Source organism: Carcharhinus amblyrhynchos, chromosome 12 (genome assembly GCF_965287045.1).
Source record: "Carcharhinus amblyrhynchos chromosome 12, sCarAmb.v2.hapA, whole genome shotgun sequence".
Classification (NCBI taxonomy): domain Eukaryota; kingdom Metazoa; phylum Chordata; class Chondrichthyes; order Carcharhiniformes; family Carcharhinidae; genus Carcharhinus; species Carcharhinus amblyrhynchos.
The window spans coordinates 16,325,513-16,343,013 of NC_137335.1; the positions used below are offsets into that span (position 1 = coordinate 16,325,513).

General features: G+C 41.3%; 1 protein-coding gene across 1 annotated transcript in view; it reads right to left on the reverse strand.

Annotated features, from left to right (window-relative positions):
* Positions 1-576: 576 nt before the first annotated feature.
* The window catches only part of LOC145350807 (syntaxin-binding protein 5-like), a 186,902-nt gene continuing 169,977 nt past the window's right edge, over positions 577-17,501 (reverse strand). The window contains 4 exon segments of the mRNA XM_080200126.1: positions 577-3,368; positions 8,383-8,603; positions 10,630-10,741; positions 12,295-12,460. Coding sequence (XP_080056252.1) covers positions 3,327-3,368; positions 8,383-8,603; positions 10,630-10,741; positions 12,295-12,460 — 541 coding nt within the window. The 3' untranslated portion in view covers positions 577-3,326.

Sequence of the window (17,501 nt, forward strand, 5' to 3'; positions counted from 1 at the left end):
ACCATAACCCACGCATTTACCTCGCTAATCCATCTAACCCACACATCTTTGGACACAAAGGGGCAATTTATCACGGCCAATCCACCCAGCCTGAACGTCTTTGAACTATGGGCAGAAACCGGAGCACCCGGAGGAAATCCATACGGACAAATGGAGAAACTGCAAACTCCACGCAGATTGTTACCCAAGGCCAGAATCAAACCTGGGTTCTTGGCTCTATGAGGCAGTAGTACTGACCACTGTGCCGCCGCCATTCCAGTTGGTTTTGCTTATACATAGCACCAGGACAACATTACTTGGTTGACTTAATGTCCTCTGAAGTAAGCCTATCATTCGCAAAATAATTTTTTACCCAAAGAAAAAGCACCATTGCAAGGACTTATGTTTCAGGCAGACCCACTATCATCTTCTCAGGGAACCAGGGGATGGCTTGTCCTAGTGTTGTCAGCATCCTGTTAACAAAAGAAAGGGAAGCAGATGGGGTGACCATTTTTGGGAAGGTTTGAAAGTCACAAGGCTGTCCGTACACCATATGGAAACAGGTGCTTTGAAAACAAACACTTTCAGATTTGTCAGCTGGATTGGATATTTTAATTTTTTTTTAGAAAAAACAATTTTCAGGAAAAAACATTACAATTTGGCAGAAGTACTCGGCAAATTCAACTTCATTAGCTTTTAATTTAACAGAACACTCAGAGACTTGATGCACATCACGGGTAACACACAAACAGCAGTTAATTTCGTGCACTTCCATCAAAAGATCAGGGAAATGAAGTACAGACCCTACACTGAAAACATGTTTAAGGAAATATATTTCTCAACACATATACTTCATATTTATATATTTTCAAATATGCTGAAAAGAAATCAGTTTCGTTAAAGAAATCCTGAAATGCTAATCAAGAGGATAAAGACCCTTTGTGTATGTACAACTCCCCTTGTAAGGAGCATTGTGCCTTCATAATTAGGGGAGAGAGAGGACAATCCAGTCAGCAGCCACTTTAAAAAGAGGTGCTCCAGATTTCAATGAGGTACTAGAGCAAACAAAAAGGAATGAAAACAACCTCAAAAAATAAATGCAGAAAAACTGAATATGGAAAGCTTGGCAACAAATAATAACACACCAGATAGACACATTTCTGCACTGAATTCGACCATGGGGATCGACATTTTATATTGAGTGCAGGTTAGAATTTCACCATGAAACAAAAACTCGGGAATTTCTAATAGACTATATTTTAAAAGCTTGGTGGTCTGCTGTGTTGATCTGGATACTGTGGCTGCTGAGGTCTGTGAGCAAAAGGTTCTACTGCATGGGCAACATACAACAATGGGACTCAATTACATTCCAAGTCCAGGCTTCGTCATTAAACAAGAGCCCTCTCTGCTGGAACCAGCAGCATTTCGGCACAATGTCAGCCTTTAATTTCCCCACACAAGACCCAAGATGAATATGTGCAATGATCATGAATGGGAAAGGCTGCAGACTTTACACACCATAGCTAAAGCAAAGAGACCAGAAAGCAGTGGTGGGTAGGGTGGGGGAGGGGGGATATAGGAAGAGGAGGACGAGGAGGAGGAGGAGAGAGAACTACTGTATGTACAAAAACAAAGGTAAAACACAGTTATGACCGACTTCTCAGATACATTCCATTTAATTTTCCAATATGGGCATTCCCAAAGTATTGCACTAAATATCACCTCCATGTAGCACAGAATGCTACAATACACCAATAATGTACAGCAAGGTATGAACAGGAATCAGAACCAGCCCATGCTAGCAGCTGACCTCACTTACAAAAAACTAACTATGCTGATATTCCATGCACGCAAGTGTTTCTCTAAAGGAACTTCAATGTCCTATTAATCTGCCACCCATTTCTTCCTCCCACATCATAAATAATATTAACCTGCCATCTTTCTCCCCTTTAGTTCCAACCATGTTTCTGCCAGGAAAATAGTTCTTATTGTCGACCACAATTTGTTCCTTGAACAAGAAAAAATACTTCCACGGTCTCCCAAAGTATTCTGCAGACGCATGTCTGGTAAATGGCATGATTTCATACAAGACCTAGGTAGCAATAGGGTAGGAGTTACTACAATAAATATTAGAGTATTCAAACTGGAGTAAAATCTGGCAACGTAATACTATTAATGAACATTAAAATTTTATTTGTTTAATGGCTATGCGGATTCAAACCCCAAAGATGATTTAATTTTTTAAAAAAAGGTCATTAGTTTAGAAGGATTTGCATTATTGACAAATATTTATAGTAAATGGGGAGACATACATAAACTTACATTAACAAAAGTAACAAATCTAATTACAATACTTTCTGTATGAATAATGTTACAGGCAGCATCTGGCATGAAATGAATCCATATCAACCAAGGACAAAAGTAGGTCAAAAAATGTATTCATCTGACCAGTGTTGGACACAAACTGACATCATCCAATCACCAGTGAACAGGAATCAACATCTACCAATCATTGCTGGAGATACTGACATCATCCAATCACCATTGGGACAAAAATCTACATCGACCAATCACTGTTGGAGATACTGACATCATCCAATCACCACTGAACAGAAATCAACAATCATTGTTGGACACAAATTGACATCATCCTAACTCAGCCAGACAGAAACTAGCATCAGCCAATTAGCATGGCCACAATCTGACATCATCCAATTAGCACCGGATACAAACTGTCCAACCAGTGGACATACACCAATATCGAACCAGCATTAGACAAACAAGCATCATTCAATAGGAAGTGGATGCAAACCTGTATCTTCCAATCAGCGTCAGATACAAATCAATATCACCCAACCAGCTCTGAACGCAAACCAATAAGATGCAAATTAATTTCTTGGGGCCAGAAATGGATCATTGTTTGGATTCTCATGTCAATACTCTGCTACATGTATTTATCCTCTTGTTTTGCATTTGTTGGCATCTGGAGTGAATGCAGTATACATTTATAGCTCCATGGGTGAAACACTGGCAGAGACAATAGCACAAAACATTTGGCGTGTGAAATAACACAGAAAACCCAGCACGGCCCCATGTGTCCCTTGTTCCCTGCTCAGGTCCCACACTGTGCACCAACCCACAGTTACAGTAGAAAACACCTTCATGTTGCAAGTTTTCAGTTTCCTCCTCAGTTTAAAGCAATGTGACTGAGGGAAAGTTTATGAGTTGTGCTAGGAAACAGCAGTACTCAAAGATGAACCTCCTGTCCTGTAGAAATAAATGAAGAGGGAGAATCATCTGTGGATAACCTCCTTCCAGCTTAAGTTTGGTAACGTGGACCAAGGCCATCAGAACTGGTACCACTTCTTATCTTTGCACTTTAACATCATCTGGAAAGAAAAGACAAAAATATTACTTCCAAAGAACAGACTGAAAGAAATTTACATCTTCTGAAATGTCCTCCAAACTATTGGAGGATCAAGATAGAGGAAGAGTTTGGACAAGCAGATTTACCTTTGACCAGGGTTTCAAAGAATGGTTGTGCCAATTTGAAAGAGCAGTATAGCCAGGAACTGTACATCAAGGTATTAGCTCTCCCTTGTTTATAAGAGATGCTTGCTGGCTGCTTCAAGAACCTCAGGGACATTTGTGAACAGAAGGGCAGAACACAAAAGGCAGGTTTCTGGAACATCTGTGACAAAGAATTGATTTCCCTTCCCAAAAAAAGCATTTTCCTATGGTACCAAGTGAACTGCAACAACCCTGTTGAATTCCTCACGGTCGTTCTCTCGAGAATATCTCAATGAGTTTTGCAGAGCTATTCAGGGAATGCTCCAATCTAATACAAAAGCTCAAACAACAACAGAGCACTTGAAAATACCATCATGGTTTTGTTTATGCTCACCAGAAATGAACGATGGGGCCTAGTTTCACTTCTCGTCTGTAAGAAAGGATCTCTTAAGACAGTGTAGCACTCCTTTTGTGTGGCACAGAAGTGTCAGCCTGTATTACACGCCTGAGTCTTCAAAGTGGGACTTGAATCCACAACCTTCTGACTCAGAGGCAAGTGTGTCCAGCCACTAAGTCGTGGCTATTTTAATTGTGGATAATATCGATCTGGTTGATCTATCTCTTGCCTTTACTGCATGCTGCTATGAACAATTCATTTCCAGCAAATGATTAGGAAGGCAAATGGAATGTCATCATTTACTGCAAGGGGAGTCGAGTGTAAATGTACAGCTGTACAGGGCCACTTCTGGAGTACTCTGCACATTTTTGGTCTCCTTCAGAGAGGATTCAACTGTACGAGCAGCATTTTGGAGAAGATTCACTCAACTGACTCCTGGGATGAAGGGGGTTAGCTTACGAAAAATAGTTGAGCAGATTGGGCCTATACCCATTGAAGTTTAGAAGAATGAGGGGTGATTGTACTGAAACATAAAAGATCCTGAGGCGGCTTGACAGAGTGGATACTGGGAGGATGTCTAAAGTTTAAAGCAAAGTTTAAGTTTGTTAGTCACAAATAAGACTTACATTAACACTGCAATGAAATGACTGTGAAGTTCCCCTAGTCGCCATATTTTGACACCCATTCAGGTCAATGCACCTAATCTTTCAGACTGAGGGGAAACCGGAGCGCCTGGAGGAAACCCATGCAGACATGGGGAGAATGTGCAGACTTCACACAGACAGTGACCCAAGCCAGGAATCGAACCCAGGTCCCTGACACTATGAGGGAGCAGGGCTAACCACTGTGCTGCTAGGGCATACAGTTTAAAAATTAGTGGTCTCGCACTTAAGACTAAGATAAGGGAAAGTTTCTTCTCTCTCTATGGGTTGCTAGTCTGTGGAATTCTCTTCCCCAAAGGGCAGAGGAGGCTGGATCACTGAATACGTTCGAGGCTGAATTTTATAGATTTTTAATTTACAAGGGAGATGAGGGTTATGGGGGTGGGGGCAGATAGGAAAGTGGGAGTTGAGGCCACAATCAGATCAGTCATGATTTTATAGAATGGTGCAGCAGCCCCGAGGGTCTACTGCTGCTCCTAATTCTTGTGCACAGGTTCATTTGTTTCAGAAAATATACTGTAAGATCTTGTAAGAAAAGACCTTGCACTTACAGAACACCGTATCGCATTGAGGCATTAGCCGGCCAAATTACACACAGAAAAGCCTCATAAATAGTAATGAATGACCAATTTGCTTCTGGCGCTGTTGACTGAGAAAGAAATATTGGCCAGGGCACTGGAGATCTCACTGCCTTTCTTCAGGAGGATATTTTACCTCCAGGACGGACTGTACTTCCTGTTAGCGTCTCATCACAAAGTTGGCAGTTCTGAAATGTGGCATGTCCTCAGTACTGAAGTGTTGGTCCAGATTTTGATCCAAATCCTAGAGGGGGGCTCAAGCCCCCAACCTTCAGAGTCAATAGTGCTAATCACTGAGCCAAGCTGAGTACTGCTGTTGGTTAGAATGCTCAGAGACTTTGACACCTATCTTTCACGTATTTCAAAAAGCTTCAAATATAATCAGCTGCAGTGTAGTTTTGTTGTTTTGGGGGCAAAAACAAGTACTTGTAATTGAGCTGTTTAAATAATAGTTCATGTTACAAGATTTTGGAGTATAAAGTTTATTTATTGGTCACAAGTAGGCTTACATTCACACTGCAATGATGTAACTGTGAAAATCCCCTAGTCATCACACTCTGGCACCTGTTCGGGTACACTGAGGGAGAATTTAGCATGGCCAATTCACCTAACCAGCACTTCTTTGGATTGTGGGAGGAAACTGGAGCACCCGAAGGAAATCCACGCAGACAGGAGGAGAACGTGCAGACTTCACACAGACAATGACCTAAGTCGGGAATTGAACTCAGGTTCCTGATGCTGTGAGGCAGCAGTGCTACCAAAGTGCAATCCCATGCAAGTATACATATTAAAGAGAAAGACTGAATGCAAATAGTGCAAGGAACATGCTCAAATCAGGAAAAGAAGCTGTAACAATTCTTATTTATTTGGCTGAAAACTACATCCTGTACAAAGATGTTGATCTACCAGTAGGCACTGCCAGCTTTGCAGGATTACCAAGACTGGCTGAAACCTGATATTTCTATCACTCAGGCACAGCTTTCAGAAGTGCCTGCCTGCAGCTCCTTCAGGCTTAGGTGGAAAGACTTGGAACCTCCCTTGGGACATCCTGTCAACTGACAGCAGATGGCACAATGACCCAACAATCAACGTGACAGTCACTGACATTCCAAAATTACAAAAACCCAAAGCTCTACTCTGATAATGACAAACAAGGAGAAAACTTCCTTAGTCCTGGTCCCTTGATAGGAAGTGGTTAGATTGAAATCCTTAAATATTCCTTTTTCGGTGTACAATATGCAGGATATAAAGAGAAGACAAAAACATAAGGATATGGTGACTTCAATTCCCAGTTCACCAAGATCAAAAATTTCCCATGATGAAGTCAACGGTACAAACAACTGTTTCATCAAACAGCAGTTTTACCTCCAATAATAGTCAAAAGTTCAAAAGGGGAGCATCATCAACTCAGGAAATATTGGATTTATTGGGTGGGAAATCAAACTGCCAAGCCAGTTTTATCATAGAATCCCTATAGTACAGAAAGAGGCCATTCAGTCCATCGAGCTTGTACCCAACAACAGTCCCACCCAGGCCCGATCCCCATGATCCCCCTGACACTTAGGGTCAGTTTAGCATGGATAATCAATCAATCAAACCCGCACATCTTCAGACTGTGGGAGGAAACCAAAGCACCTGGAGGAAAACCACGCAGGCACAGGGAGGATGTGCAAACTCCACACAGTCACCTGAGACCGGAATTGAATTTGGATTCCTGGCACTGCGAGGCAGCGTGAAACTGTTGGTCACTGAATTTTCCTCCAGATATGAAAATCCTGTTGTTGCAAACACCCTAATGGAAGCTGGAGTGTGGCTTTACTCAGCAAGGTGGGGAGGCGGGGGAGTGCTTGGTAATGATCGACAACACACAATAAAGAAAATAAATCCTACTAATCACTAGCACTTACCTTTGTAAAGCCTTTGAATAGTTTGCAGGTTTCCCCATTATTTGTGTTATATTACCATAGGTTTGCACCAACTGAGGACTTAACCCTTGAATTCTCTCATTTATCTTGATCAATAATATCAGTAAGTAACCCAACATTATTATTGTCTGTTTTTAAGTACCACCTCTAAGTTTGGCAACTACATTAAAGTCCTATTGGACATTGTATGCTGCTGAATGATATGTGGCACAAAATAGAAAAGCAGGAGTGACTTACAGTTAAATAAGATGTAGCAAGAAAAAATCCAACACCATATCCTCAAAATTTTGTCTGATAAACATATCAGGACCAGAGAGATGACTGGGGGGTAAGAAGCAGGCAAAATCCAGAATAACATTTCCCTCAGTGTTGAGGAAGTGCGACATTGTTAAGTGTGCTGTCTTTTGGACTAAACATTAATCTAAAGACCCATGTGTCCTCTTAAGTGGAGGTAAGAGATCCCAAGATAATATTACTTATCCCTTAACGAACACCAGCAACACAGATTGTCTACAAATTGGACACCATGATTCCTGCATTAAACAGCAGTGACTACACTTCAACCAAGCACCCGATTGCATTCAAAGTGCTTTGAAAAATCCTGAGGCCTGGAAAGGTGCTATAAAACTAAATCCAAATTATTCAAAACACAGGTCCAGGGATGCAGTGAACTTTATTGGTGTGGTCTGTTGGGACACTGAATGTTGAGGGTTTTGGGGAACGGCCAGAAAGTGGTGTTGAGGTCATAATCAGATGAGTCTTGATCATACTGAATGATGGAGCAGCCCCATGGGCCAAATGATCCGCTCCTGCTTCCAATTCTTATGATCTTATCACCTCATGAATGAAGCTTCCCACTCTGCACTTGATGCAACACAATCAGTACAGGCACTTCTTTATCAATGTGTTTACACATTGATTTTAAGAGAGATATTTAGTGCATGGCAAACTTAAGGGAAAAATTATTTAAAAAACAATATTCTGCATCACACATTAGGAGTGGGTAAACAAGAGATGCTGCATGGTTTTTTGTATAGAAGATATATTCTGGACTGTTAATTAGCAATTGAATACACCAATTTTTCTGTGGGGGGAGAGCAGGCCAGTTAAGATAATCCTGATAGCGTAGGGCGCTCGTGGGAGGAAATGTGAAATGGAAAAGGCAACATGTCGCTTGTGAAAGACAGAAAGCACGAACGTGTATCTCTGTAGCACCAAGTACTTCTGAAGTGTCTTCTTATTTCATGTTATGGTTCCAAGCTAGGGAAACCAGAAATTAGCGATAACATGACATTGCTAAAATGTAGTACAGATCACTGCCTAGTGCTTACCTCATGAGCATGTTTAGAGAAAGTGTCAGCACTATATAACATGGCTGCTGTTCGCTCTTCCAGTTCACTCAGCTTCTGTCCTCTTTCATCAAGTGCTATCCTGGCCCGTGCCAGCTCGCCTGCAACACCAGACGCTGCTCCTTTGACCCCTTCAATTCCACCAGTCCCTGGGATATGTTGCGCCAGGCTCCTCGAGGGTTTACCTGCTGCGGATTCACCGACTGGTTTAAAGGAAAAGTAGATTTTTAGTACAGAAATAAAATGTGACACAGGTAAGATTGGTTTTTTGGCAGGGGGGGGTACAAGTTTTGAAAATAATAAATGTTGAGAACTCAAAACTGTGTGAAGTCCATATCAAGTTTTTAAATGAAAATACCAGAAATAGTTTTTATTTCTGCTAAGTTGTGGCGATAGTTGGTCCACTTCCAATAATGTATGAGCTGGAGTGAATGGCTGCCTTTCTTCTTTTCTCCAGCAGGGTTCTTTAATCCTGACTGTAGAAAACCAATGGATCATTGCAGAGTAACGTTTCAAGCCCACCTTTAGCCAACATACACAACACTATTGAATGAAACAATATACTATCAAATTCTAGACCTACAGCAAGGAGATTCGATTGATACTGCCAATATAAGATGGTCATATGAAAGTGTAATAGGTGTATACCATTAGGCACCTGCTCTGCCATTCAGAAAAATTGTGGCAGATTTTACTGTGGTGTAAACAGCACTTTTCTGCTCGTCCCCCCATAATTCCCAACTGGACAAAAATCTATCTAACTCAACCTCGAATATTCTTAATGACCCAGCCTCCACTGCTTTCTGTCGAAGTGAATTCCAAAGACCGATAACAGAGAAGAAACGACTTCTTATCTTTAAACTGTCTCCCTTAGTTCTAGATTCCCTGATGAAACAAAACATCCTCTCAGCATCTAACTTGTCAAGCCCCCTCAAAATCTTTAAATCTTTCAAAAAATCACCTCTTATTCTTCTAAACTCTAGTGAGTATAGGCCCAATCTGCTCAACCGTTCCTCAGAAGCCAACCCCTTCATTCCAGGAATCTGCCTATTATTGGTCATTAAGACTCCCAAGACTCAAACATGAAATGGCAACATTGCAATACAAATATTTCTAACCAATAGGAACATGCCCATCTCCTGAAAATGCCCCCTCCAAACTATTCACCACCCTGACTAAGAAATATATTGCTGCTTCCTCACTGTTCTTGGGTTAAAATCCTGGAAATCAGTCTCTAACAGCATTGTGGGTGTAGCTGCAGCACATGGATCACACTGTTTCATGAATGCAGCTCACTAACACCTTCTCGAGGGTGATAAGTACTTGACTAACCGGTGATGCCCAAATACCAAGAATGTTACAAGAAACTCAAAACCTGTTTGGGATGAACTGGAATAGTCAGCATTCAGTTCCAAGTATAAAGCTAGATTTATGTAAATAGAAGTCTAATATGCAAACTAATTGAAATAATAGATGAAGAATAGAGAAAGCGCCAGTGACGAGCAACAGTGATTGATTGAATTGCCGTAAGGTGTACTAAATTTCCATGGAAGCCCAAACTATGCATAAATAATGAATGGTATAAGAAGTGGTGCTGATACGTACCCCAGGGATTGATGATGTTCTAGATTTGAATCAGTGTTTTTTTTCCAACTCCCAAGTTCTGCCCTTCACAAATTGTAACGTGTCCAAACCTACATCCTCTTATCGTGTCCTTCAACTTTCATTGTTATTCTATCCTATGCAAACCCTTGCCCTCTTATGACTTTATAACCTCTCCAACCCCTCCATTCTTGTCTTCCTGTATAGGTGTTCCACTCATTCATAATGGCTATATTACAAAGATCTCTTACTTGCTGTGAAGGGCTTTGGAACATCATGAGGTTATGAAAACCTTGCCATGAATGCAATTTGTTCTCCAACTTCTGATAAAGTTTTGGATTTTTCATTGTGTTGCTCGACCTTCAGTTACAGATCAGAGAACCTCATGCTCAAGTTGAAATCTCAAATCAGAGGGAGCAAATAAGTCACAGAGATATTGCAGTGTCTGATGGCCTTCTTTTGTTGTTTTTATGTTACAAAACTTCTGTACAGCTTAGGAGCAGACATTTTGTTTACCAACATATTTCTTGCTTGCAAGTAAAGATGACACAGAGACCTTAAAAAAGCCAGCTAAGAGCACAGCTCTTAGGACCAAAGTCATCCTTGTCATTACTCCATTGTACTTACAAAGCTCTTCTCTGTCCAGTGACTGGGCACCTCCACCAAACAAGCCTTTAAAAAACCCTCTGTTCGGAGCTTCTGGTGTTTCCACAGGAGTAAACAGTTCTCCTAACATTTCCTGGAAAAAAGTCAAAGGTGTTTTATTCAAAATCTTTTTTACAAAAACCGAGGGCATCCAGTTGAACAACACTGCATTGCTAACTAGTCAGTGGCCTCTTGAAAACACTTCATGTGGTAATAGACCCTTCAATTCATACTTAGAAATCCTACAGTGCAGAAGGCCATTCAGCCCATCGAAGAACAATCCCACCTACGCCCTATCCTTGTAAGCCCAAAAATATTTACCCTGCTAATCCCTCCAACCTATGCATCCGGGGACACTAAGGGGCAATTTGGCATGACCGATGCACCTAACCTGCACATTTTGGACTGTGGGAGAAACCCACACAGACACAGGGTTTATCCCCAGCTTTCTCTAAATGTGCTCCCCGCCAACACCTCCAAACAACTGTACAAAGTTGTATTTTGAGGTGAACTGCAGCCTTTTTGCAAAGGGACTGTAGTACAAGAATAAAGAAATATTGTTTCAATTGTGTGGTACTTTGGAATAACCACAGCTGGAATACATTGTGCAATTTGGTCTCCATATGTAAGAAAGGCTTATACTTGCAACAGAGGCAGTACAGCAAAGGTTCACTAGATTACTCCTTTGGGTGAGACGGTTGTTCTATGATGAAAGGTTAAGTAAATTGGATCGGTATTCTTTGGAGTTCAAAAGAATGAGAAGTGATCTTAGTAAAACATTCAAGATTATGAAGAGGGTTGACACTGAAATGTTTCCTCTGGCTGAATCTAGAACAAAAGGGCACAGTTTCAGGATAAAGGGCTGATCTTCAAACTGACTGAAAAGAAATGTCTTCATTCAAAGTGAATCTTTGGAATTCGCTACGCAAGAGGATTGTGGATTTGGTATCAAGCAGGTAGCAAAGTAAAGTTGAAACCCATGGTCATATTGCACTCAGGAGCAGGCTTGATTCTTTTGCTCCTATTTTTTCCGTTCTTAAATGACCAAAAGTTTGATCAAAGAGGTAGTTTTTAAGGAATATTGAACAGGATTATAAAGATGCAGAGAGGTGGGGAGATTTGGAGAATGAATTCCAAGATCTTAGCATCCAGGCAGTTGAAGGGACAACGATGGGATGAAGTAAATCAGATGCACAAGGAGCTATGGATGGAGATTTGTAAGACAGAAAGTGCAGAGCTGACCGCTGCTTGCCGAATGAAGGATTTTTCAGCAATGAATTGGTACATGCTGGATTGTCAGTTGACTGCTGGCATCAGTCACAAAGAGCCTCTGTTTTTTGAAATGTTTCTCCTCACTTTAGTGCCTTATCAGATTCTGTTGCTTCAGGCCAACATACAAGAGAAAACAGCAACAAAAATAATCGAACTGATTTGTGATCCTGGAACAAGGCAATAGAGTAGGGTGATTATACCACCTGCATAACGCATGTCACAGTAACGCCTTCTGTGTCAAGTATGTTTCAGATCTACTTTGATATAGATGACATGTAAATAAGGAAACATCAATGAGAACAGGCGCTCTAAAGGTTAGCTTCTGCAGTGCCATTTTCACTGTGTGGAAATACAACAAACTCCAATGATGCTCACCTGTAAATTCTCACATGTTCCTTGACTGTAAGTAATGCGCTGGATCTCAGTAGGGGAAACCAGGTACAGAGCCTGCCCGTTGTTGGTGAAACAAAAAGTACGAGCTATTCGCATGTCCGTCAGTGGCAAATAATTGACATCTAGCAGTGGCCTAAGGCTTGGCAAGCTTCAAAACAAAATCAGAATATGATTAAAATATGTATTCTATTATATTTTGCTTAATATTACATATCACCTGTTGCAGATACACAAACTGTATACAAATCATTGGTCACAGACACATTGGTACTAGATACATGTTCCCTCTCCTAGCTATCTCATATACACTATTCTATTAAAACACCTTTCTACTGGTATCAAATCAAAGTAAAGTAAGCAAGGTAGTCTTAGTCCAAGTCTTTTTGACCAAGAGAGATGACTGGTGGTGATTTAACCCGAGGGTCACCACACCTCAGGTTAAGAAGGTGGGGCCTTCATGAATAATCTCAGCCAGTACAGGAACTGAACCCACACTGTTGTCACTCCATATCATGAACCAGCCATCCAGCCAACTGCTACTCTCAAGACCTGTACCAGAAAGCATGCTTCTGACATGCAGAACCAGGAGGCACATAGAAGAGAACATTTGCTAAAAATGATCAAATGGCCATACATGATTAAAAAGCTTTTTTGCTTCTGGTATAGACTTTATCATTGTGATCTCAAATACAGCTTGATGAGTGACAATCACTTAAAATACATGATTTCAAGTACAATGCTGAAGACCTTGAATGAAAAAAAATGCTAACAAAGTGCTGACTATAAAAGAACTTTGTGAGCTCTATGTAACACTCCCTCTTTACAATAGAACTGCTGTCAAAGTCACTCTGTATATCATCATTCTAGTCTTTGGAAAGGCTTCCATTTTTAAACTGCACTGATGATGAATTTGACCATTTTATAAACTTATTCAGTGCACACCCCAGAACAAATTCAATGTACATGTCTACAACACCTTTTGCATCCTTAGGACGTTTCTAAGTACACTAGGATGCAAAATAGGAGTAGGATGTATTAGCTATTGAAGAAACGTGGTTGCAGGGTGACCAAGACTGGGTGATCGATATTCCCGGGTATTCAATGGAATACCTGGGAGGATATTCCAAAGGGGAAAGAAGGTGTGGTATCGCTATTAATCAAGGAAGGTTTCAGAGAAGTGCTGGCATGTGACATAATAGCAGTGAATAGTGACTTGGACTCATTAAATTTCGGCATGGTACTGTACCACACGGTACAGCCAATGTGATTCCCTTGTTCAAAAAGGGAGAAAGGCAGAAGACAGGGAACTATAGGTCAGCAAGTTTAACATCTATTATTGGTAAGATGCTGGAGTCAATAATCAAAGAGGAAATAGTTAATCATTTAGGAAAGCTGTATATAATCAAACATTAAAAAAACCCAGAAAGTAAATCACATTTGACAAATTTGTTCGAATATTTTGAGGATGTAATAGGGAGTGTAGATAGGGAGGAACCTGCCGATGTAGTGCATTTAGATTTTCAAAAGACTTTTGACAAGATACCTCAAAAGACTAGTGCATAAAGTAAAAGCCCATGGAACTGGAAGAAGTGTGTTAGCATGGATTGAAAACTGACTGTTACATAGAAAACAGAGTTGGAATAAGTTGGTCATTTCCAGAGTTGAGAAATGTACCTAGTGGAGTACTGCAGGGATCAGTTCTTGTCCTGCAATTGTTTGCTATTTATATTAATGATCCACAGGAAGGAATAGAATGTAAGGTTTCCAAATTTGCTGATGATACGAAGATAGATGGAAGGGCAGGTTGTAATGAGGATATTGTGATTCTGCAAAGGCATACAGATAGATTAGGTGACTGGGCGAAAACCTGACAAATGGAGTTTAATATGGGGAAGTGAGGTCATGCACATTGGTAGGAGGAATCAAAAGGCAGATTATCTAAATGGAGAGAGACTGCGAGTGAGTGAAATAGAAAGGGATTTAGGTGAACCAGTACATGAATCACAAAAAGCTAGCAAGCATGTCCAACAAGTAGTTAAGAAGGTAAATGGCATTCTGGCAAAAGGGTTGGAGTTTAAAAATAAGGAGGTTTTGTTGCAATTGTACTGGGTACAGTTTTGGTTCCCTTATCTTAGAAAGGATATGGTAACATTGGAGGCAGTCCAAAGGAGATTCACCATGCCAATTCCTAGAAGGGGTTGTCCTACCCAGAGAGACGAACATGTCGGGTCTGTATCCCTTGGAGTTTAGAAGAGTGATGGGTGGCCTTATTCATACATATGGCTTGATAGGACTTGTCAGGGTAAATGGTGAGATGTTTTCACTAATGGGATAGTCTCAAACAAGGAGGCATAGCTACAAGATAAATGGTCAGTCATTGAAAACTGAGGTGCACAGAAATTTCTTGTAGAGGATGGCGAATCTCTGGAATTCTCTGTCCCAAAGAGTAGCGGATTATTAGCAGTGCTTAAAATAGAGGTGGATAAATATTTGATAGATGAAGGAATAGGGGGCTATGGAGAAATAGCACAGCAAGGAATTGAGGCCTGCATAGATCAGCAATGATCGTACTGAGTGGTGGGGCAGGCTTGAAGGCTTATACCTGTTTCTATCTCTCATGTTGCCTCCTGCCATATCCCAGGAATCCCTTAGCGCTCCAGATCCTAAATCATCCCATTGTTACCAACTATAAAGGCTATTGCCCTGACAGTATTCTGGCAATAGTACTGAAGACTTGTGCTCCATAAATTGCTGTGCCCTTAGCCAAGCTGTTCTAGTGCAGCTGACATCTATCCAGCAACGGAGAAAATTATCCAGGCATGTCCTGTATACATGAAACAAGACAAATCCAACCTAGCTAATTACCACTCCAGTCTACTTAAGATCCTTTGTAACGTGATGGAAAAGGTCAACAGTGCTATCAAATGGCACTTACTAACCAACAACCTGCTCACACATGCTCAGTTTGGGTTCCACCAGGGTCACTCAGGTCCTGACCTTATTACAGCCTTGGTTCAAACACGGGCAAAGAGCTGAACGTCAGAGGTGAGGTGAGGATGATTGACCTTTACATCAAGATAGCACTTGACAAAAGTATGACAATAATGAGCCCTAGCAAAACTGGAGTCAATGGGAATAAGGGGGAAAATCCTCTGCTGGTTGGAGCCATACTTGGCACAAAGGAAAATGATTGTGGCAATTGGAGATCAATTCCCTCAGCTCCACGGCGGTGTCGTAGTCTCAACCATCTTCAGCTACTTCATCAATGACCTCATTTTCACCACAAAGTCAGGAGTGGGGGCGGCTCACTGATGACTGCACCATGTTCAGTACTCCTCAGATACTGATGCAGTCTATGGCTAAATGCAGCAAGTCCTGGACAATATCCAGGCTTCGGCTGACAAGTGGCAAGTAACATTCACATCACACAACTGCTAAGCAATGATCATCTCCAACAAGAGAGAATCTAACCAATAGCAGTACCATTGCTGAATCCCCCCACTATCAACATCCTGGGGGTTACCACTGACCAGAAACTGAACTGGATTGGCTATATAAAACTGGCTACCAGAACAGCTCAAAAGCTAGGAATCCTGCATCAAGTAACTCACTTCCTGACTCCCCAAAGCTTGTCCATCACCTACAAGACACAAGTCAGGAGAGTAATAGAATGCTCTCCTCTTGCCTTGAGTGCAGCTCTAACAACACTCAAGAGGCTTGACGCCATCCAGGACAAAGCAGCTCATGTGATTGCTACTCTTTCCACAAACATTTAATCCCACCACCACCGATGAACAGTGGCAGCCTGTATACCATCTACAAGATGCACTACAAGAACTCACCAAAGATTTTAAAGCAGCACCTTTCAAACCCACAACCATTTAGAAGGACAAGGGCAGCAATACCTGGGAACACCACCACCTGGAAGTTCCCCTCCAAGCCACCTGACTTGGAAATATGTTGCTGTTTCTTTCACTGTCACTGAGTCAAAATTCTGAAACTCCCTCCCTAACAGCACGGTGGGTATACCTGCCCTCAGGGACTGCAGGTTCAAGAAAGTAGCTCACCACCACCTTTGAGAGCAACTAGGAATAGACAGTAAAAATGCTGGTCTAGCCAGTAATGCCACAAACCATAAAATGAATAAAACAACATTCAAGCTGAGTTCACACAAGTCTCAGGACCATTCCCAATGTCCTGAGGCCGTTATTTTACAGCCAAACCACATGAAATGCACAGCAAACAATCTGATATTCCATTCAGCATTTATAATCCCAGATTTTCTTTTTGTATTATTGCCACATGGCAAAACCATACCCTTGCAACCAATTCACCATTCTATCTATTGATACGGTTCCAAAGGAAATAAGTAAAAGATAAAAATTAAGTACACAGATAAAGGAACATCTTTGAGGGCCAACCTTACCATAAAGCAATTCTAGGTGATTATGTTCGGTATAATATTAACAGATGTCTGGCAATGCTGCTTAATAAATTAGACATAGGTGCTAAGGCGTTATGTAACCTACAAGGCATCATAAGGCTAAATGCTTTATGGAATTTATGCACTGGAACAAGAAGTTGCAATGGAAAAGCTAGCACCAGTACAGGCACAAAGTATCAAACAGGCTTGTTCTCAGCTGTAACTTCCATGAATTTTCCCTTCTGTAATGTTGAGGGTGGAGTGAGAAGGTGCATGATTTGAGACTCTGTGACACTGGAGCCACTTGTGCATGCGCTGAGGAAAAGCAACCTGTATTTATAAAATACCTTTTAGTCTTCAGAACATCCCAAAAAGTGTTTCACCACAGTACATTTGAAAAGCAGTTGTCTAGCCTGTTTACATGCTAAAGTTCCCCATGAACAGCAATTTAGTAAAGATTTCTTTTGTGGGATGTGAGCATTGCCGACAAGGTTAGCATTTGATGCCCAAATAGCCATCCAGAATTGCCCTTGAGAAGGTGGTGCTGAGCCACTTTTTTTTTTGAAACGCTGCGGTCCATTTGGACGAGGTACATCCTCAATGCTAGAAGGGAGTGACAGTGATGGAACAGTAGTAAGATTCCAAATCAGGATGATGAGAGACTTGGGTGGGGAGCTTGCAGGTGTCTGTGTTCCCATTCACCTTTCCTTCAAGGTGTTAGAAGTTGCAGGTCTGGAAGATGCTGTCTTTGGAGGTTGGCATGTTG